This window comes from Centroberyx gerrardi, chromosome 1, assembly GCF_048128805.1.
Source record: "Centroberyx gerrardi isolate f3 chromosome 1, fCenGer3.hap1.cur.20231027, whole genome shotgun sequence".
Lineage (NCBI taxonomy): Eukaryota > Metazoa > Chordata > Actinopteri > Beryciformes > Berycidae > Centroberyx > Centroberyx gerrardi.
Window position 1 is genome coordinate 13564407 of NC_135997.1, and position 24508 is coordinate 13588914.

Here is a 24508-nt window from a genome sequence, read left to right on the forward strand (position 1 = left end):
TGATCTTACCTCAACGTCCTCTTATCATCTTATCTGCTCATTCTCATGCTTCATTTGAGCTTTAACATATTGCATATGACTATATTCATTGACATATTCAAACCTGAGGCAGCATTTTCCAACAAAAATGGAATATGTTAATTCACTTATTATCCACAAAATATTTATATTCATCCACAGCTTTAGGATTGTTATTATCCACAGCATAACTGATATTATCTGAAGCCTTGCAATCTTTGATTTGAAATTGAGTTCTGTAGATGTGATCAATCAAGATGGTCATATTACTTGCATTGTAATCTCTGTACAAGTGTAGATTAAGTTTAATGAACCAAAAAAATATATGAATACTTAACATTATTAAAGAAAAGGACTTCAGCTAATTAATGCATACATTTTCAAGCATTTCTATGTCCACCTACTTGTCTTGATATATGGGTGGTATTTATATGAACCCTGAAATTTATGCAGCAAGGTGCTCCAAAATCGAATCAGATCTACTGTGGTGTAAGTTTGAAGTTCTATTATGTGTTGTTGGTGAGTTGTGTTCACAAGAATGCGTCTATATACAGACAGACACACACACACACACACACACACACAAATGCCACCGTGATGACATAATGTCCTGTGTACCATGTACCATGGTGGTGGAACATAAAAACACTTGAAAATCATTATCAAGGATAAATCATTGAGATAACTACTATACATTAATGAATACATGTTCATCTCTCACATTTCTTTATTCATAATTCATACAGTAAACACTGCCACACACCAGATTGGGATGGAGAATGTCCTTTTCTTACCCATACTCAACTGCTCAACTGTGAATATATGGTAAATGTGGTTCAATTCAGTAAAGTTCTTATGACGCTGGAGTAGTTGAGTAGCAAACATCTTGACATTCTCCAATAATATGGACAGCAATAAGCACAACTATTTGACATGTACTGATGTCAAAGGGAGGGATATTCAAACGCAAGATATGGCATCATTTGATACGAGATTAAAACAGCATACAGTTTTAGACACAGTCAAATGTTACTTGCGCCATTTAGTTTCCAAGGTAACAAGAATGGTATATTTAGTTTACTGAATGAGGCAGAGGAAGAGAAAAAAGTGTTGATCCCCTTGATGCAGCAATTACAATTAGTCAAAGTCAAATAGTAAAGATCAAAACACCTCATCTGCTTACAGTTGAAGGTGAGAGAATGCTCAAGAACATAATCGCCCAGCTCATTCACCACCACTTCTGACACTTGTGTCATTTGGTATTTAGTGCCATGACTGATTCATGTGGTACAGTAGAGGTTACACTGGAGCTACTCATCAAGGGAGATGCAGGGGAAATACAGACGTCAATAGAAAAGCTGTTCTTTATTCTGTCTGATGGGCTATTTAACAGCAATAACCATTCAGTTTCAATTTATCTATTTATTCAGTAGCAATTAACTTCTTAGTAAATCCTTTAAGGATAATACAAAAAACAAGTGCTTACTGTACAAAACCACTGCAAGAATATAAAAAAAACAATTAGGCTATTTTATATGTAAATATAAAAAGAACACAACAAAAAAAGCCAACAGTTTTGATTGGATACAAATATTTTTCATCACACTGTTCCGCAATGCTATCTTCTTCAAAAAGGCCTTGAATTGAAACCAACTTTAATGAAAAAATGTGTTCACAGTTGTGGATCTTACTTGAGTTAGGAGGACGGAGGTTAATTCAATATGAAATTCCCATTCTGGGAACCCTAACTATTAAAACATATATAGCATATTAAACTTTGAACATAATTGCTGTCTCTTGTAATTAGTGTAGTGGCATCAATTTAATTGTGAGAGTAAATTGAACTTCTCATTCTAACCAACATTGGCCATAACTTAGAACAGTACAAATCTGAATTTATTTCCAGCTAGCTGGTTTCATTGATGCATCAAAATTAAACACCATTCTAGTTACAGCTAGAATCAGTATATTCTAAAGCACTTTACTTTAAAGTTCTACATGTAATAATTTAAAGGATGAGTATACCCAAGTAACAGAACAAAATAACTGAACAGACACTATAGTATTCATTGCTAACAAGCAATACAGTGAAGACACTTCATATACTGAAGGCCACTTTTTCCTTAACTTACATTTTATATTCAGCATAAAAAGTTACTCCTGCTACAAACTAGCTCAAACTATCTTTGATGAAAGGTGAGAAAGTGTCTAGTGTCCCATAATTAGCGCCTGACTGCTGCCCTGAGTTTTGCGGAGCGTCCTCGAGGGTTCTCTTTTACATCTTCCACTTGTGGGGTGATCACTTTTCTTTGCAGAGGAAACCAGTGAACACTCCCTCCGTCTGTTTTTCCTTCCTTCCCTTCTCCTCGCTTCCTCCGGTGGAAGCGGCGCTGATTCAGAGTAGACAAGTCGTCCCCCTGGAGGAAGCGTTTGACCAGTCTGTCTTCTAGTGAATGGAAGGTAAGCACGCAGAGACGTCCTCCAGGTCTCAGAACTGCCTGGGCAGCACACAGGCCTGCATACAGCTCGTTCAGCTCGTCGTTTACAAAGATACGAAGAGCCTGGAAAGTCTTAGTGGCCACATGCGAGGGTCGCTGCAGTTGGTCTTTACGTGCATAGACGGCAGCAGCAGGAAATGATCCTAGAGACAAAGAAATGCTCAAAGTCAGTGGAGTTTGTATTGTAAAAAAACTTGGAGGTTACTCTTAATGTACAATAAATACTCTCTGTGTAGTCAATATCTCTTCTCCCTGGTTAACACTAGAAAGGCCACGCCACTGTCAATTGCCTGCTGTTTTAAATTTTAGAAATGAATTATCCAAGCTTTCATAACATCCCTCCATGACTTTTCCTAGACCTTCTTTCCGTACAATCCGATGTTGTTAGATTTTCAAAATCAGGCAAGGAAATAGTGGTTCTAATTATATTTACCCCCTTCAATTTCAATTATATTTTCTTTTAATTCAATTCAAATAAAGTTCAATTATTTGCCTTTTTGTACGTTTTTTTAAAAGAATTGGTTAAAATGCAGGGAAAGGTCATACACCGTTTTGAATTGATGTTTGAAGACCATTTATATGCTTATATTTTCTCATTTCTTTTAGCTACCTTTAAGCTGAAATCATTGTCGAAACAAGCATGTATGCAACATATGACTTTTTAGGAAACAAATAGATTTTATTAAAAATCTCATATCTGAGAATGACTTTTGGTTGAAAACATGATGCAAGGGCAATGCCCAATGTAGCATCAATATAATTCTGAACTTAAATATTTCACTTTTTTAATACAATTTTACTTCTGACAACTATATTTGTTACATATACTAGTTGGAAATACTTTGGTGTCCACCATAACTATCACCACTGCCATGCCTAGCTGCTTCATATCGTCTGGGGCTCTTCCATATTAAAGGATAAGGCCGGTATTTTTTAATGCATTGCTTACCGTCAACAAATCCTATGAAAATAACAAAATCAGCAATGATTTTGTTTTGCCAACAAGTCTCGTCCATGTAGCCGGTGCCCAATGAAGCCATGTCTCAGCAGCCATAGAACTCCATTGTATTAAAAAAACGATTAAAAACACGTCAAAGAGCCATGCCGTTGCTCTGGGCAACATATTTCATCATCACGATGCACCGGGCCAGCCAACGTTTTCCTCAAACAACTTAATAAGCCAGCTGTAAACACGTTTGCGATCTCAGGAAAGTAGTTCCGTAGCACTGAAAATAGTCCCCAGCGTAATGAAGAATTTGTTCCCATCTGAATTTGATTTGGTAATAACTACAACAGCCTGACTTTTCGTGGTAACAGTTAGTGATTTTTAAAATTTAAACTATGTCTTTGTGAGCTGTATATCAAGGTTTTTAGCTTACAATTGGAGCCAATGACTTCCGGGTTGAAGGCTAAAAACAGTACGTGGGAAGTCAGAAAGTAACGGGAGTAGAGCAAACGCATTGTTGATTTTGTTATTTTCATAGGATTTGTTGACGGTAAGCAATGCATTAAAAAACACCAGTGTTATCCTTTAAGGAGGTTCACCATTTGTTTTATTTAGTTTCACTTTGAACAAGGGGAAACGCAAGACTCAGAGGAATTTGCAGGGGTCAGCATGGAATGGCCAAGTCGTACCCTGAGGGCCGCCAACAAAGACAATGCCACAGGGAAGACAAAATGACAGAAACAAACAATTAGACAATTAGATGAACAGAAAGAGAAATTTAGATAAATAGAGAGAAGTGAGTGGTGTGGCATTTCTCTCCTCCTGCACTCAACAGCCTTAGGTGTGACTCACCCTGCAATCAATACAATGCCTGCACAGCAAAGACCAGCCCTGGTCTGGCCTCGCCAAGTCGTATGCTTTCTCTCTAATTCATCTTTCAAAGGTCCCACAGACAGAGCCAGGGAGAATAGAGGAGATTAAGAGGTGCACAGAGAAGGAAAAAGAGGTTGTTAAGAAGGAACCATAACATTGTGAATGCATTACATAGGATAAACTACAACATTAACAACACAATGCTCTTGCTGCTATATCTTCAGTTTCACAGAAGGTGAAACCAGGCTGAAGGAACAGTACAAACAAACACCTCAAAACAACTACAAAATGAATCCTCAAAGCATGTTGGGGATGGGTTACTACTGGGTATAAAAGTGATAATCTCTTCCTCAAATGGCTCACAAATTAACCTCTGTTAATTGTTGGAAAGACATAACTGTAATCTGTTAAAATAACTCCTGTTTCTTTACAGCTCTGTGGAATTGATGTCTTGTAAAAGGTATGCCTATATGCTCAACAATGATGCAATGGCTCTTTCTTGACTATCAATTTCCCATTTTGGTCTTTTTTTTGTGGAAAAAGACCACCTTTGACAAGTTAAGGCATACTGTGTGCAGCACAACTTGACAATTTCAAAGTTCCAAAATACCATTTAGAGGCAGCCACATATGCAACAGATGCAACACTCAAGGACGTATTACATCATGAATATTGTGAAGGCTGAAGGCTGCATGTGACTTGCATGAAGTTGAGCTTGTGTTGCTTTGGTTATTAATTTCCTTGGGGACAAACAATTATCTCCAATCACTATTTAAGTGCACTATGACTCTAGACTGAACCTTTCTGTAAGAAGCCTTATATATGCAAGAAGATAGTAAGCCAAAGATTTTTTAACTCAACTCCAATTGTTAGCAAACGTGGTCCTCAACTGGTGTGGAGGTATTTTGATCATGGGATTTCCAATTTTCTTCCATAAATGAAGAAACAATGATGGTGCTGGACTGTCATTCTCATTAATTCCATGTCCCCAAGCCCCACACTTACAGGCTTTTTAGATGAGATGTATCAGTGTGCAAAAGCTTAGCCTACCAAGTGAGACAATTTTAAAATATTTTTAGCATGGTGGGTCATGTGGCGCATCACAGTAGAATATATATAGGGGAAACACTGGTGCATACAGAAAATCTGCCAATCATACTTTCAGGTTCACGCAGTTGCAGAACAATGTTATTTACGACAATTAATGCAATTGGGGGGGCAACAGTGCCTGTACAACTTTGACAATAATTTGAAATAACATTTTCATAACATGATATTCCCAGATGTTACTGTCAGCTGGGATAGTAACATCTCATTTTTTATATATTGGCAGAATCTTCTTTGTCAAAGTCCTATCTCCCACTTTTTTTCACCTTTCTAAAATTATTGGTAAACGTACTATTTTCTTCGTTCCATCAGCATAAGTTTCCTCCGAAACTTCTGCCGGTTTGAACTTCCTGTTCAAACTGAAAGGTTTAATAAACACAAAGAAAGCGATTCACTTAATCACAATTCAGCGACATAATTGTATATGTGCATCAACGAACTGCTGCAAGCTTGCATAGTATTAAGACTATAAAAGGTGAACTCAGGTTTTAAGTGAATATAATTGGACCTAAAGTTTATTTGGTAAGGTATATAATACCCGGGCTTTGTACATTGTGTATTGTTTGCATTATTTCATTTTATTTGATTTCTTTGATTTGCATGATTTTCTTTTGCATATTACCTCAACATACAGTATATTAGATCTAAAATTGATACACTGGTGGTGAATTATTTGACAATTTTTTCCATGGGTGTTCCTGAGCATTTATCCATCCAGATTGGAGTTGTTATCCAGATTAGTTTATTATTAGGGTTAGTTATAGTGTTTTATTGTGTTTTCACTGTTGTAGCCTTTTACTACTCACCTTTGAGAGGATGTTTCTCCTAGACAAGTTTATTTAATTGAAATGTATCTCATGTTTTTCCATGCAGATTAGTGTAGTACTGTAAGAACTATGAACCGTTGATGAAAGGGTTATATGAAATGTAAATGATAATATGTATGTCACAACTTTTGATACAGACAGTCGTCTCCCCATTCAAGGAGACAGGAGTCTTGCTAGTCAGGTTTACTGCCTAGTGGGCATTACAAAGATAGCGCCTGAGTGAATCTACTTCCCTTAAAGGGACTTTGGTTATGGCAGGGTAGGTTCTCAACTCCTGATTGTACAGAATTGGTGCAACAGTATAAAACCGTGTCATCTGCATAAAGGTGCATTACAGCCATTTGTTGAGAAGGCAATGGTGTTAATATAAGTAGTGAAGATTGAGCTGTTCCTGGCCACACAGTCATGTGTGTACAGGGAGTAGAGCAATGGGCTGAGGACGCAACCTTGGGGAGAACCGGTATTGAGGATGAGGGGGTTGGAGGTGTCAGAGGTTGAATATTGTGTGACCACTGGAGCTAGAAGATCAGTGCAGGATTTGAGAACTGGCCCAGGGATGCCATCTGGGCCGGCTGTCTTCCTAGTGTTAACCCGCTTCAGCGCCCTCCTCACATCATATACCAATATGACAAGTGCGCACTCCTCTATAACAGGGAAACTCACTCCAGCCGCAGTAGCTGGCAAGCTAACATTAGCAATGTTAGCCTCGAAGCGCGCATAGAATGAGTTCAGGTCGTTAGCCAGAGAGGCATCAGCACTCATCATGGGGCCTGCATTTGTAGTCCATAATAGTCCGTAGTCCTTGCCACAAGCGTATGGTGTCACGTTGCTGGAATTGAGACATCACTCTGTCTTTGTAGCGTCTCTTAGCATCTTCCACCGCACGTCGCAGTCTATATGATGCCACCTTGTATTCCTCCATGCACCCGGACACCAGTCCCGAATTGTAGGCAGTTGTAGGCACAGCTTCTCCTACCATCCTTTGTTTATATTCTGGTATGAGGAAGATGGCGGCATGATCTGACTTGGCCTTATTAAAATCCCCATCCACGATGAGGGCAGCATCCGGGTGCTTGGTCTGGTGCCGGCATAGCATATCCTGTAAATCCGATAGTCCACTTGTGGTGGTACACAGCGGTAATGATGACTGAGCTGAACTTGCGGGCAAGGTGGAATGGACAACATTTAATAGTTAGATGTTCCAGGTTTTGCACCAGCTGTTGTTGGTCATGAAACAGACTCCACCACCCTTGGATTTGCCAGACTCCTCTGTTCTATCCATGTGGAAGATAGAGAGAGATTCAGCTGGTTGTATTGTTTGATCCGGCACCAGGGGGGTCAGCCGTGTTTCGGTCAGACAGAGGGTGTTGCAGTCCCTTATGTTTATTTATTGGTTTATTTTTTCAGGGACAATGCACATCAATCAACAGTCAAACTGTAAATGAGCCAGAGTTAGCCAGAAAGGCTAGTTTTCATCTGCTGTCCCTGGCCAGATGTTTAAAAGGCAGCCTAAAATCTCAAATATGTCCCGCTGGAATCTTATCCTCGCCCTAATATCATCCAACTTGTTCTCCAAGGACTGGACATTTGCAAGCAGGATGCTGGCCAGAGGTGGACGGTTGGCCTGAGCTTTCAGCCTATTCTCCAGCTCGTCTTCCCCGATGTTTCCACTTTCGCTGCCCCCGAAGCGCTTCCATTGTTGTTTTGGTTTGCGCCTTGGAGGATCTCCTTCGGGCATGACAAAAATCCACTGGAACAAATAGTGCATATTGGTATTATCCAAGGTATATCATTAGAGGATAGCACTAACCTGCTATATAGTATCTCACAATTCTATATGTTTAATGCACTAGTCTGAAGTTCTGAAATGTAGAATGTCAACATCATAAACACCATATGTACTAGGCTACTGACTAGTGGAGGAATTTAGGGGTAAAAAGGTTACATAGTGGATAAAAACATGGTCAAATATCCTAGCGATCCTAAAACACCTTAGGAAAAAACTGACTTGAATTTAAAAGTTCATAATGACTACCTTAAAGGCAGATTGTTCTGAATTGCATCAAAATCACTGTATAATACAAATTACATGTTGTATAAATGTCCCTTGAGGGATCCTACAACTTTGTGAATTGTGGCCCAAACCGGAAGTGATTTTTTGCAAACAATCAAAATGTCTGCTTAAGGCAAATAAATATCAACACGTAAACTACGTCATGAAAGCATTAGGTATAAATACCCTTTGGGTGATCCTTTAACATTGTAAAAGGTCTAAACAAATATAAAGGGGGTGAATTATTACAAAAATAAGAGATGGATGAGGAACTCGTAAGACTGAGACATCCTAGAAAGGGTGCTCAAATCAAAGAGAAAACATTTTGCAGAGAAATTTCAAAATAGCTGTCTGATTATTAATTGAACTTGAAAGAATATACTGAGTTTTGGGAAATGAGCTCTTTGATCAACTTATTGTCGTGCTACACGGAACACAGACAGAGATAAAACTACTACCAGCCTTTGATCAACAGCAAGTTGATCAAAGAACTTATTGACAAATACCCTAATGTAAATGTTACACATGCTATATTACTGAGGTATCCTAAGAGGGGTGCACAACAGTTCACTTAGGAGGCCGCTATGAAATCTGTTTTGTTTTTTTCCATATTCTGTTTGGTTTTCTCCCATTTTCAGATTTCTTGGGTTAGTTTTTCATGGATTCAGTTTTTTTATACCACACCTCAGCACTCAAATGCCTGTGATGACATATTTTGTTGTACTGTGGCAACCCTGGAAGCCCCTGCAAGCTACTCTGACTGTATACCCCCGTTGGTTCAAAGGGAGCGTTGTTGCTTGGGAAGCATGAGGTCCTGGGTTTGCACCAGGTCCCTGTTGGATGCTGCAGAACACTCAGTACGAATATACACTCACCGAGCACTTTATTAGGAACACCTGTACACCTGCTTATTCATGCAATTATCCATTCAGTCAATCATGTGGCAGCAGTGCAATGCATAAGATCATGCAGATACAGGTCAGCAGCTTCAGTTCATGTTCACATCAAACATCAGAATGGGGAAAAAATGTGATCTCAGTGACTTTGACCGTGGCATGGTTGTTGGTGCCAGACGGGCTGGTTTGAGTATTTCTGAAACTGCTGATCTCCTGGAATTTTCACGCACAACAGTCTCTAGAGTTTACATAGAATGGTGCAAAAAACAAAAAACATCCAGTGAGCGGCGGTTCTGCGGACGGAAACGCCTTGTTGATGAGAGAGGTCAGAGGAGAACGGCCAGACTGGTTGGAGCTGACAGAAAGGCTACAGTAACTCAGATAACCTCTTTACAGCTGTGGTGAGCAGAACAGCATCTCAGAATGCAACACGTCGAACCTTGAGGCGGATGTCACTTTGGTAGCCAGTTGACATTGAGCTGAAAGCTGATACCTACCCAGTATTAGTAAGGTGTTCCTAATAAAGTGCTCGGTGAGTGTATATGCTTACAGTCAGCATACAACATGTTATCTTTCAATATTTACTCTTTGATCAAGAATTCCATAATTGATCCCACATTTATTGATAATTTGGAGCTATGTATGTGATACTATGTAATAGCTTATAATACATAGTGATTTTGCAATGCCTAAAATGACATCTTTTGTGTGAATACAACCCTTACTCTTATATAGGTTTAGGACTCTTGTTAAATGTATGTTAAACAAGCCAAAGCAGGCTAAAATTAAATGCATAACAAATAGTTACAGGGCTCGGATTTTGCCTGTCAATGCTTCAATTATGGCTCAGAATCCAAAATGTGCTGGGGGGCTATTTATTTTGGGTACTTTTATGACAAGAGAATTAGTATGTTTTAACGAGCCTGTGTCCCAGGGCAAGAATACATTTATTCCATTTTGGTCCAGGGCACCAAAATCCCAAATTTCTAAAATCTTGGACTTTTGGACCTACAGTGCAGTCGTTTGGCTTGGATTATGGTGCACAAGCTGCTTGGAGAAATTTGATGGACATTTTGTGCTTTTTTGGAGGTGTAAAAAGAAGGCCCAGTTAACTTCAATAGTTTGGGAGAAGGCTGAGAAGGAGCTACGGGGGCTACCTCCATGTGTGGTGGTCGTACAAACTTCAATGGAGTTTTGACTAACATGGGGGTGAGTAGATAATGACTCAATGTAAGGTGAGCTGTTCCTTTAACTGCTGGTATAGCTTAATTGAAACTCATGTCAAAAAATTTAAGATAACTGAATGAAAAAGAAGAAGCACCAGTCAGTTTTAAAAGCAAGTGGTGTAAGACAAACAAATCCAGGTGGACACACACACACACACACACCGCTACTACAATACAGGTTTAATTTGTTCCTGTGCATTTTCATTCAAAAATATTATACTATTCCACAATTCTAAAATTTAGTAGTATGTACTGTATATACTGTATATATATATTTATTTTCAAAGAAATCTAGTTACCTTCATTAATCAACTGCTAGCATAATTTGCAACTGTTTATCTCCCTTGTCATGCCAAGAGTTTGTTTACATTCCATGTTTCAGCTACATATAGTGATGCTGCTTGATTCTTCTGTTTTTTTCTGTTAGCCAGCTAAAATAAGCCAGAATGCCAAATATCATTTGCTGTAATATTTTTCATATTTATACAGAAAAAAATATGCATTTTAAATTAAATGTCTATCTGAAACTTTAACTCAAGTTGTTGAACATACTGCTCTGCACGGTGTAACAGGATAAACTATTTGATTCAGCAGGAAATACAATGTAATTTACTTAAAATCAGACCGAGTGGTAACCTAGAGGGAACTGTTAGCAGCAAACACAAGCCGAGCCAGTGTTCAGCCCCGACTAAAAATAAAGCTAAGAGACACAGCATGGCCAAAAGTCTGGAGTGCTCAGCCTCTATGGCACTTCAGGGATCTACAACCTCAGCTATAAGCATCTGCAGTAAGCGTGTGAGAGAGAAAATTATATGGAGGGAAGATGGAGAGAAAGAGAAAGAGCAAGAGAACAAGAATATGCCCACAAGAGCTTTTGTTATGATGTCTCAATAGCCCCAGACCTCAGACCCCAAAGTGATTCCCCCCACACAAAACCTTGTCATTCCTCTAACTGTAGCATTTTTCTTTGGCAACAGTGTCACAAGTGGCCAAGCATAGACCCCCTGGAACTTAGACAAGTCAAGACCTCTTGGATTGATTGGAATAAACACTGGTGGTGACTCGCTATGCTCTTCACAAGAGATCAAACAACTGCACTCACTCACACCTGTTCTCCCTGTGTGACGCACATACTGCTATGTGCAATAACTATTGAAATCATCTTACTCGCTCAACAGCTCAAATCTGAGGACATACGGCTAGAAAATAATCAATGAAGACAAACAGAGTAATCCCAGCCTTATGCATGAGTGAATATGTGTGTGCGCATATATGAGTGTTTGTACTTGCGTTCAGATGTGCGTGTGTGTGTGAGTGGCAGAGAACAGGGGAGAAGAGAAGTGCAGAGAGGGGCATGAAACAATGTAGGGTGGGAAAAATAAAAAAAAAAGAGGAGGAAGGCAAATAGGAAGGAGGGAACAGGGGCTAATGTGTGTGATACTCAGTTTGTTGTCAAACCATGAGCCACGCCCTATTCCAGTCACCTCCAGCTCTGTCTTTATCTCATCTTATTAATTGTTATTTCATAGAAAGGTGTGGCAGAGACGCACCCAAAACATAGACAGGAGAGAGGATGATGGGTGAGATCAGAGTCCATCGTAATTTTCTGAGACAAATAGGTCCCACCGGGAGGCAGCCTTAATAACTCCACTTTCCCTTACAGCCTCCAGAATGCTGCAAGGAATTAATGAGGATTGTAGCTAGCTACCTGCCACCACGCTGGCCAGCTGCTGCGTCCGGGTGATGGGGTAGACACTGCGTGCCTCCACAATGGCTGAAGCTATTTTCCTGGCGTGTCTTTCCTCCCCATATGCAGTGAGGATGGATGCAAGAGCCTGTTGATCTAAGGCATTCACAACGTCAGCAGCGCAGGGCATGTCGGGGTACCTACGCACAAAGAAGAGCCCAATTAAGCAGCTTGACGTCACATCCTTGCTGACAGTGGCGAATCCTGACAACTCTGAGATACAGCTGAAAACCTGTATGGCTGACACTTGTGAGTGGAATGATGGTGAGGGAAAAAAAAGGAAAAATACAGCTTGTGCAAAAGCTCATAACGGTGTTATTGCCTTCGCTGGTGGGTTGCTGCATTATGCTGACACTGTAAATTAATATGATGAATTCTCTCAGCAATTTTTACAAAACAGTCAAGAATATGTAGTAGTGCAATACATATACATAGATTTAAGCTTGTTAAATATTACAAGTACATACGTCACATTTGTAATATAGTTTCACATTCGAACATTGGGTGCCATTCATTTAGGGTTTATAGTATCATGTAGAAAATAGTAACACAAGCTATTAGTAACAGCTCAGTGAACTCTGGTTAATAACATATTCATATTGCCTAAACAAAAGCTTCATATCAGCTACATGACACAGTCATGATTGAACTGATTCAATGCTTATGTCAGCTTTCATTAGGTGTTAATGAAATATTTATGTAATTTATGACAGAGCAGTTTAACAGTGTGTCTACTGTCCAAATAATAAAAAAAAAGTCTTCCAGTAATTATCATTTTATCTGAAAAACATGCCTTGGGGATAGCCATGAAAATATGTTTTGGGCAGCTGTTTTTCAGACACTGAAGGTCATTATATACACCACTCTTTTGTTTTCCCAACTTTTCAATGTGCTTCTCCAAATTCAACCAATTAGTTACCATTAACTCATTAACACAATAATATAACTGTGTTGCAAACACCTTACTTACATGGCAAGTAAAAAAAAATATTTACTTTAAGTCCATCTTTAATTTTGTGTCAAGTTTGTATCAAGTTCAATTTTCTCACTTTATATAAGAGCAAATCACCAGGCATCCATACAATCTAGTACAATTTAACAAGGCAATCAGTCTACATGGTGATTTTCAAACAATGGTGTATGGAGAAGCTTTGATGTTGTGTTAGGCTACTGAGTAGGCAGACTGTGGTAAAAATGTCTCTAATGAGTAAATCACTTCTTAAAAACAACACAAATCACTGTTATATCTATTGAGTGAAATAAACATGAAAATGTCAAATTTCACCACAAGCCCCCTGGACTGCTCCGATGGGGTGTCAGAGCAGCTTGTCCCGTCTTAATGAATGGCTGTTTGTAACACCAGATAGCAAGCTGTTGGGGGCTGCCAGTTTTTCTTGAGTGGCATGCCACTGGTCTGAATGCCTCTGCCGGACCTCTACAGGGAACGGCCGGAAACAGCAGTGGTGGGGGTAGCTGGCGGTCCAGAGGCGACCCACTGGCTGACAGCCACTAAATGCATGAGCTCAGATTTTAAATTTAAATTTCAGCAGCAGTTGGATTTCAATGACAGCTTGGCTGAAAATTCTTCCACTTAGAGATTGGTATGTTTTTTTCTTGTTGAACATGGACATTATTTTCTATATATTTAGCCTACTCTGTAAGCTAGTGTTTTTGTGATTTTGATTGGTTGGTATAAAGAGTTCAGACTTAAAAAAGGTTTAGAGTTTAGCTTCTGGTAAGCTATACTGCTAGCTACACTAGTAAGTTGACAGACTATACTTGCTATGTTAGAGGCATAGTGAGCAGAATTTACCCCATTGAAATAGCAAAACCTTATTAAAAAATGATCCTACTCAATCATTACTTATTGGTAGTCTGTGGCAGCGTTGATGTCTGCAGGGAGTATGCCTTCTGCCTGGACTTTCTTATTTATGAATACTCGGGACATTTCTGGGTGTCAACATTTTGGCAGTGGATGTATACGCCTGCAACCAAAACCACTGCTAAATCGTTTTATATCTAAAAGCGAACACTGGCTACGGTAGCAATCCTGAACTCTACAGAGTAAATGAGTTCTGGTCAGAGCTAGTGTGTGTCGAACTACCGTTGTTAGTTGTTAGATGAAAGTTGTGTTTACAAGCCACAACCAGCAAAATCCTACTCGTATATCTTTAAATTTTATTTTCCATCCTGTTAATTTTAAACTTTTTAGCAGCTTAGAAATGTAACTTCAGTTAGCTGTTTTGGTAGCTAAACTAGTCAGTTAACACTCTTTTATTTAAGTTAATGTCACCAACATGTTTGAAATTGAATGACACTAGAGCCTAATTTTAGATGAAGAGGAAACAACAAAACAAATAAAATCAAGTTGCATAACTTGGCTTGATCTAAATAATAGTAATAATACTAACAATAACAGTAATAGCGGGTAATTAGCGAGCTGGCAGTAGTTAGCTAATCGGTTGAATGTGGACTGTAAGCACAAGTTCAGTGAAGAGGGTGAGAAGCACATGTACAGGTGGTGACTCCAGAAGGGTGGTGCATATAACAAAACACAACATACAGGCAAAGATATAAAAACAAACAAAAACAAAAACGTGAGGGCATTGTCTCATTTCGTTAAGATGTGTACCACGTATGTTTGTTAGAATGGAAAATTCTTATCCATTTACCAGGCGCACAAGCATTTTGCATATCAAAAAAACTTTAATATCTATTTTGAGGTTTTGTATAGCACATATGGGTAAATCAGGTGCAACAACTGCATTATTTATAGTGATACAATTTTTATCCTCTGTTGTGCTGCATCACGACAAAATCATAATCGTTAGTGATTTAAACATCCACATTGATGATTTTTTAAATATTACTGACAATTTAAAACAGCACGTCTCTGAGCTCACCACGATCACGGCCATACATTAGATTTAGTTTTTACTCTTGGTCTGAATATATGCTCTCTGGTTTTGGGGAGACTTTTATGTCTCTGATCATCAATGCATTGTGTTAAAGTCTGCTTTTCAAGTAGCCACAAAATTTGTGTGTACTGTTCGCTCTTGCATCTTTAATGGTTGAAGTGCCCAAACGTTTTTCTCTCTGAAAATTCAAGTAATATTTTGGCTCTGTTTTCCCACACAAATGATTTGGTAAATTCTTCAACCTTAGATGCTATGGCTCCACTAAAAACCAGATCCAAATCCGTCAGCCAAAAATGGGATTGTTGAAGAGCTGAACGGAGGTGGAAAAGAACTAAGCTCCTGGCCCATTATGAACACATGAAGGAGTTATTAATATCCTTGAATCAAAAAAATTAAAGATTCCAGAGAAAATTAATTCTCAGAGCTAGGCCTAATCGCTACCAATAAGCATAATCCCAGGTTCTTATTTAATACTATTGACTGCCTTGTGAACCCCACTCCCCCTGGTGTCTCAGTTTTCTCAAATGCTGACTGTGAAAAGTTTTTAACATTATTTTTAGATAAGATTAAGGACATCAGGTCTGAAACTTCCTGCCCTATTTTGTTTACTGATGTTTCATGTCCTTATTGAGATACTTTGAGTGAGCTTGGGCTGATCTCTCTTATGGAACTAATGTCCCTTGGACATTACCAACTAAATTCCTCTTAGAAATTTTAGAATCTGTAGGACCCCTGGTTGTGTCCCTGAATACTGAACTGCCTGTGTTCAGCCTCTTCTAAAAAAACAAAACAAAACTGGTATTGATACTTCTGCTCTCACCAACTACAGGCCCATTGTGAAATTACCATTCATCTTTAAAGGCCTGGAGAAGGCAGTTTGAAGGCAACTCTTGTAGGTTTTGGAAAATAATAACTTCCGAAAAATTTCAGTCTGGTTTTTGTCAGCAGCACAGCACTGAAACTGCCCTTGTCAAGGTTGTACATGATATACTGATAAATGCAGATGTGGGCAAGTGCTGCTTGACCTTAGTGCAGCATTTGATACTAGACCATGGCATCTCATTGATAGATTGCGCCAGTGGGTTGATGTCTCAGGGTCTGCCCTAGACTGGTCCTCTTCCTATTTGACAGACAGAAAATTCCTTGTGTCCATGGATGGGTATGTTTCCTCCCAGTCCTTGATCACATGTGGTGTGCCTCAAGGCTTAATTCTTGGACCAATTATTTTTTCCTTGACATCTCCTTCTATTGCTATGCCAATGATACACAGTTGTACCTCTCAGTCAAGCAGAGTGAATTAAACAAGTTGGCCTATCTATCAACCGTTACCAAATGTTAAGGACTGGATGTCAAATATTTTTTTACAATTATATATTTGGACAAAACTTAAATCTTTGTGATAGGCCCAAATTCGACCTGTTCTTGGTCCACTAAAGCAACATATTAAGCCTGCCTCGAGGAACTGTTTGACCTGAACCTTAATTTTGAGCAACATACTAAAAAGCTTGTCCAGTCATGCTTTTTCCATCTCGAGAATATTGCAAAAAAGTAGATCTGCCCTGAATTTCAATGATACAGAGAGGGTTTTACAAGTTTTTATTTAATCTAGCCTGGCTAGTGCAATACCATGTTTACCAGCCTTAACCAAAAAGATAGAATGGCTCCAATGTGTTAAAAATTCTGCAGCAAATCTTTTAACTAGAACTAAGGCCCCCTTTACACCTGGCATTAACAAGTGTCTCGTATCCAGATTGTATCCAGATATCTTTAAAATGGATTACATTAACACCTGGCATTAAAATGCATCTCCACATTGGGTTTGGATTTCTCTTTCCCTAACCAGATTGTCATGTACATCACTTCTTCTCATAATATTTACATGCTTTAAAACTGACAGTAAATGCCTTGTCTCGATTGTTCTCCATCCATAAGTGTCTTGACAATCCATTTTTGGTAGTATCTTACTGTCTGAGCTGTCTGATGCCTGCTTGTTTTGCTTGTGCTTTCCAGTTGGATCTGTGTGCAAAACTTTATTTATGTTAATGTAGTTCCTATATGCGGATTGAAGATGCATTGCATTTACACTACTTTGGTAATGTGGTCAAATGCATCTCTGACCGTATCACAGTGCTTCAGTGGATTGCATTGAATTGAACCATGGGCCTATACTCTGCTTATTTTACTTCTGATTGATTACTGCTTTACCTCACTGATCTTTCTGTGTTATTGATCTGTCCTTTGTCAGTTTTTTATCTGTCTTGATTGTGAAGCACCGTGTAACTTTATTTTGAAAAGTGGTATATAAATAACGGAAATAAATAAATAATAAATTATTAGTTTATATTATTATTATTATCATTGACTGTTTTAACATTGCCCATCTATAAATAAACGATTCATGTTTTTTTCCCCTATATTACATCACAAGTTGCAAATGAGACATCAAGATTATCAAGGAACATTAATTTTAAAGAGCAAAAATCGGTTTACATTGCAAATTAGGCCTAATTTGGATTACAGGACTACATAAAAATCAAAACCTTCTTCTTGCAGTAAAGAAATATAATCTTTGGTTACTGAAAAGCTCATATGAAAGCCCTGTCCCCCACAACATAAGGATTGACGGGAGGAGAATTATAGCCTTTGTGAGAGCTATATGTGCATACAAGCTGTGAAAATATATTTTCCTGCTTGATTGATAGAAAGAAGCAGGCACATAAAATTGCAACCACACATTATTACACTTTTCAGAATACAGTTGGAATGCAACAAAAAAGCTGGACAGATTTAATTTAAAGAAAATTACGTTGAGCAAAACATAAACAGATAAAATGTATCTTTTTCCTAATAGCGACATCATTCAATTCTGCGAAAGTTCTTAATGTTCGTCTTTAATAAACTATATGGCACGTGATGATTTAAGGCTGGTTTGATGGCTTAGACCACTGTTTACTTGTCCTCATGGAAACAAGTAGGACTGCACAATAAATGGTAGATAATTGTATATTGCAATTTTATGTTTCTACAATTAATTGTTGTGTAATTCAGTTATATTGAAGTGTTTGTTATATTTTCAATTCCACTTAAAGTCCTACTTTGGTTTCAATCCTGATGATGACAAACAAGTACAAATTCTCTGCAAAGTTTGCCTTAGGGTTGTCACTGCGCCCCAAAATAATAAAGCAGCAATTATTTATTATTGGAATTTTGTAAATAAGGACCACAGTAAGAGCAACAAAGTAAGAAAAAACAAGACTTTCTAGCTGCTGCTACTCTACTGCACTGAAAAAATGAAAACCAAGGCAAATAATGGTGATTAATAATTGTGATCACAATATAAAGCAAAATTATCAGGATTATCATTGTTGTCATCTAAAATTGTGCAGCCCTAGAAATAAAAAACTACTACTAAGCTCCCAAATATTACTATTAATGGAAATCAAGATTGTTTTGGCAGCACCTTGGTGCCCCATTACTGTGATCAGTATAGAGGTTGACCGATTATGGGTTTTTAAAGCCTGATGCTAATAATTTTTAGGAGAAAAAAAAGGGTGATTATTATTCATCAGATGATTTGTTTTTGTTTTCGGCGTTTTTTGATACAATAATAGGTTTGTAAGACTGAATGAAACGTGAAATATACTCATTTGTCACTCCACGGTCAGCCACCTCAACCTTAATCTGACTGTTTCCTTAAAACACTGAATTTTTTTAATAAAATGAACAAATTCAATTAAATGAAATAATTAAAAAAAAATATTAGGCTTGCATCATTTCATTATGCATGGTTGAATACATTTGGAGAATGTTGATAGCACTTATTTTAATTAGCTTAATTGTCAATATTTTGAAATAACACTTTTCCAGATTTTTCAAAAGTTTAGGCTCCCAGACAGGTCAACCTTGAATTTCCATCCAAATTGTAAGACATTTCATTAGAATCACCTGGGAATACTGGGACTGGAATAAACTTGTGTAAGGAAGCAAGTTATTTTTCCCATGGCACAAAACGTGTTCATAGGAAGGAGCCAGATTCAGGTCAGTCAGTCAACTGGTGTTAGGTAGCTATAGCTTTGAAACTGCAGTAGCCAATCTACTGTCTACACCGATGCTTTATTGCGACGTTTCGGTCATAGGACCTTCATCAGGCAAAGAAGCCTGATGAAAATGAAGAAGCCTCTTTGCCTGATGAAGGTCCTATGACTGAAATGACGTAATGGAGAAGACAAGACAAAAGACAGTGTGCAGGATTATATTTCTTTTTCGGTGAAAATGTATGTAAAAGCTGAACTGATACCTTTCTTAGATAACAATTATCTTAATGTTTGATGAAACAACATACATCTAAACAACAACCGCAAAACAACAAACATTTAATTTAGTAATTCCTTAGGCAAACATTGTGCATTACTCAACATCAACAACAACATCAACATCTCAGTTGGCTAGCTAAGCTGGCTGGCTAAACTGTCTAGTGTTTTCATTCCAGGTTATATTAGCTCAATATTATTACTAATCAAACTGAGACCCATCAGACTACCAGACCTATATTGCAGAGCTCTTACCTGGCTCCATCCATCCTCATATCCAAAGGTCCATCCTTGCTGAGGGAGAAGCCTCTCTCTGGCTGATCCATCTGCATGGAGGAGCACCCTGCATCCAAGAGGACGGCATCAATACTACCAGGTTTAATCTTCATCTTAGGCAGCATGGCTTCAAGCTCACTGAATCGGCCAAGCAATGGTTGCACCCGACCACTGGAGAAAGGATGAAGGGGAGAAAGAAGGTGAGAATTAAACTGCATCACATTTGACCCAATATGTTGGGTCATAAGTTTGTCAGACTTCATGTTTTGGTTGTAGTTGTGGGTTTTAAACAAAAAAAATTATTTTCCATTCAAAATGGTTTTAATTCTGTCTCATTTACCATAAAAGAACAGACTCAATGAGAGGCATAACATGTAACAAGGTTAAATAACCTCAGTGTTAAAAACATATTACCTCTACCTGGAGTTCAAATTCATGTAACTAGGGAGATGGAACTGGATTAAATGATACCTCTTGACATTGACCATTGACCCAATGTTTTCACTTTTCACTTTTACACTTAAATTGCATCGACAAAGACCATGGGTTGTTGGACAACATTCCATCCAGGGACAGGGATAAGGGACAAAACATCACTGCAATGTGTGTGAGTGTATGTTACAGCCAATCATTGAAACTAGCACAGTTAGCATAGCGGTGAACGGACATACCATTATTATATTATACACTATTATAGGTAAGTTCTCTGGCTTATGGAGGCATTTTTATATGATTAACCAGATGGGTAGTGTTTCATATTATTGTATCATGGTCTATACCAATGTGCAATTAATAGCCATCTATCTAATCTTGGAATCAATGTTTCTCAATGTGACAGTTGTGTCTAGGAAATAACATAAAATTAATATTCTCCATGTATGTTTTAGTCAGCATGGCAAGTATTTTATGTCATATCATGTTACCTTCACTGATTGATGGTTGTTTGGAGACCAACAACAAAGAAAATGACTTTTTTTTAAAAAGAAAACATACAAAAAAATAAATACTATCCTGCGATGGTAGAGGCATTTGTAGAGGCATTTCTTAGTAAAACATCACACAGGTCAATGAACACTCTGTGACCCACACATATGTGTGCATTAATCTTGTTTTACATCGACATCAACAATCACTATCAACCATGTCAATACCATCCATTCTCAGCCATCGTATTATAACTGTCCAGCAAAAGAAAAATGCTGGCTGCTGCATAGCACATGGGGACAACATCTTGTCCGTAGGCTTGTTTCTAAATAACATGGGCTTTCTAGTTTTCCAGTCAACATTTTGAAAAGCAACTGAACTGTTTCCTTGGAAGCCTAGGAACTCCCTTGCCTAGCCTACTGAGGTCCTTCCTTGTCTCTGACAGACCCAGACCCTGTGTGTTTAGTCACTTTCTCATGCACGGGTGCTGAGATCCTCCAGCCACATTCATGCATTTTTCATGTGACCTTTTAAGATGGTGTGAACAAAGATGATGGTAGAAGAAAGCAACAGGAGTGAGCATCTATACATCAGCAAAGGGGGCAAAAGGCTATTGCAGGTTTCCAACCATAAGGTTCGGAGCCCATTTGTGGCACCCAAATATTAAAATGGGTCGCTAGAAAAATTATTACTAATTAAACTAAAATGAGTAACAATATCTGATTGTCATTTCTAAATGTAAAACAACACCCAATGTATTTTGTACTTCATAGAAGCCACTGCAAAAGCCATGCAGCTCTACAAGACTATACTCACCCTCCCCAACAAGTAATTAAGTGTTTTTGCACTCAGTACAATGTGTAATTGGTATGACGTGAACAAGCATTTTCTGACCTCAATATGGGGTCATTTACCAAAAAGGGAACCCCTGGCCTAATGGTCATGATCTCTGGTGGAGCACTGGCATATCTGAGTGCCAATATGACTAAGTGTCCTAGTTTATCCTCTCCTACATTCAATTATTTTACAAAATTCAAAAATTGTCCCTTAATGTACATCACTTCAGTGAGTCTCTTTCAACCAGAAGCTTAACTAGGGGCATTTCAGAGAAGAACACACTCTGGCAGGTCCTCTATTTCTACACCCACTGACGATAGAGAGAGGGGCAAGGGAGCATCTCACCCACGCTGCCAGGGCTTTCCTTTTGCCTTGCTGCTGTTATTCACCATCTTGCACAGTCGTTAATTTGTTGAAAAATCTATAGTAGAGGCTTTCTTGTACTCCCCCATCACCTGCGCAATCCCTTTCTGTTACTCCTTCCCTACTAGCCCTGCGTCAGTACACACCATCTCCAGCCTGTACGGTTTTTCCCTTTTGTCCATAGATGCAGTATAAATGTCATTTTGCCCTTAATGTCATTTTGGTGGGAGTTTACAACCTTAGCTCTCAGTTGCTTTAGAATATTTTTGCCATTCAAAATTCTGGTTAAATCCCATTTACCCCAACTACCAGATTAGTAAAAGTGTTCTGTATGCCATGCCACAATGTATTTTGTTGATTTGTTTGTTGCCTCAGGACATTTTAGTTTGTATTGATGAACATTAATTGATTCCTATATAAATCTTTTATAAATTTTGATTTGATAAATTTAATTGTGTTGCTACTGTATATACCATCTACAGTATATGCCGTAATCTCAAAGTTGATTGGTTCTTTGTACATTTCCTGTACACCCAGTACAAAATACAGACTGTGTGCATGGCATGGAGTTGATGGTGTGCTCTGAGGACCTGATCATGTTGAGTCATAGAAAACAATGAAAAGCTGTACTATAGTGCTTCAGAAAAATGCATGTCAATGTGCCCTACATGTTAAAGGATAAGGCCGGTGTTTTTTAATGCATTGCTTACCGTCAACAAATCCTATGAAAATAACAAAATCAACAATGCGTTTGCTCTACTCCCGTTACTTTCTGACTTCCCACGTACCGTTTTTAGCCGTCAACCCGGAAGTCAATGGCTCCAATTGTAAGCTAAAAACCTTGAAATACAGCTCACAAAGACATAGTTTAAATTTTTAAAATCGCTAACTGTTACCACGAAAAGTCAGGCTGTTGTAGTTATTACCAAATCAAATTCAAATGGGAACAAATTCTTCATTACGCCGGGGATTTTTTTCGGTGCTACGGAACTACTTTCTACAGCCAGTTTATTAAGTTGTTTGAGGAAAAAGTCGGCTGGCCCGGTGCATCGCGATGATGAAATATGCTGCCCAGAGCAACGGCATGGCTCTCTGACGTGTTTTTAATTGTTTTTTTAATACAATGGAGTTCTATGGCTGCTGGGACATGGCTTCATTGGGCACCGGCTACATGGACGAGACTTGTTGGCAAAACAAAATCATTGCTGATTTTGTTATTTTCATAGGATTTGTTGACGGTAAGCAATGCATTAAAAAACACCAGCCTTATCCTTTAACAATGTTGAATCTTAATTATTGCAAATGGAGGTCAACAGAGGATATTTTAATGACCTCACATATTATAGTCTTGAGGTGTAACAATACCAATAATTCTGTGTTTGTATTGTATAGATCGTTCTTCACAGGTTTTCTAGGTGAGAATGACTTTTACAGCAACATAAGCAGAGAATGCATCTTTGAATGCAAGTTTGCGATGGACTGTATTGTAATCAGCTGGGTTTTTTTTCTGTGTGCAATTCATATTTTACATTTTAGGCAGTTAGCTGATGCTCTGATACAGAATGACTTACAATGAGTGCAACAGTAGACTAAGCTCCTAGATCACCAAAATTACAAGAAGCCAATAATAAGGAGAGCATAGGCCATGACCTTAGTACCCTTACAATATTCCTGTGGCCATACAGGGTTATCTGCAATTTAAGCCCTTTTAAAAAGTGTTTTAATGCTACCTGGCATTGAATGTAAGACACATTTATAAACCAAAACAAAGACACAAAGTTGGCAAGACCAACCTATTTCTGACTGAACATAGATAATGAAAGGAAATGAAGCCCACCTATGTTTAATAAAACATATATGATAAAACACAAACATCTTTTCTATATGTTAGTGAGTAAAGGCCCATTCACATCTAGAACAATAACTATAAAGATAAGTATAACTATAAAAAGATTAAAATCGTTATAAGTAAATAGAATGTCTGTGTTCACACTACAACTGTAACTATAAAAACATCCAAAACGACAACTATATCTATATTCTTGGTTCGATCTCAGAGCGATTTTTCTGGCGGTAGAGACAACGATAAAACATTTTCAACCAATCAAACTAAAGTTCTACAAAGGACGGGGTGGGAGAATTCAGTAGTTCACTGCAGTGATGGCATTGCTTGCCAAGGAACTGATTACAGAAGTCCAGAGGAACCCAGTGCTGTTTGACAAAGACCATCGCCTCTAAAAATGTTGAAAAGAAACGTGACATACTGGTCGGGATCGGAACAGCTCTTGGGATTAGTGGTAAGGCTGTTTACTGACCCAGAAGCTAGTTAAATCGCTACCTTTTGCTAGCATGATGCTAAGAAAATAGCATAATCTCTTGGCCAACCTGACCGCAAATGCGCTATTATCCTATGTTTTCAATATGACCGGGAGGTAACAACATACCGCTCCAGTATCCTGTTGAAACCTGTTTAGCCACGGTGAAGTTACAGGTGTTTCTATGAACATGGGCTACAGGAGACTTTACTCTTTGATACACAGTAGATGTGGTGTGCAGAGTCATCTACTGGTAAAGAAATGAATAGCTTCACTTGGTGACCATTAGCTCTCATATAAACAAAGTACAATAATGTTATGAAAGTGCCATAAAAGAGCATTATTATCTGCCATCTCCTCTCTCTTTTGCGGCA

The 24508-nt window shown here is 38.4% G+C and overlaps 1 protein-coding gene across 1 annotated transcript in view; it reads right to left on the minus strand.

The window, feature by feature from the left end:
• Nucleotides 1-1592: 1592 nt before the first annotated feature.
• mettl15 (methyltransferase 15, mitochondrial 12S rRNA N4-cytidine) overlaps nucleotides 1593-24508 on the minus strand; it is an 81002-nt gene continuing 58086 nt past the window's right edge. Inside the window, exons 4-6 of the mRNA XM_071917206.2 lie at nucleotides 19675-19866; nucleotides 12153-12331; nucleotides 1593-2659 (exon numbers count right to left, since the gene is read on the minus strand). Coding sequence (XP_071773307.1) covers nucleotides 2241-2659; nucleotides 12153-12331; nucleotides 19675-19866 — 790 coding nt within the window. The 3' untranslated portion in view covers nucleotides 1593-2240. The remainder of the gene's footprint in view (nucleotides 2660-12152; nucleotides 12332-19674; nucleotides 19867-24508) is intronic.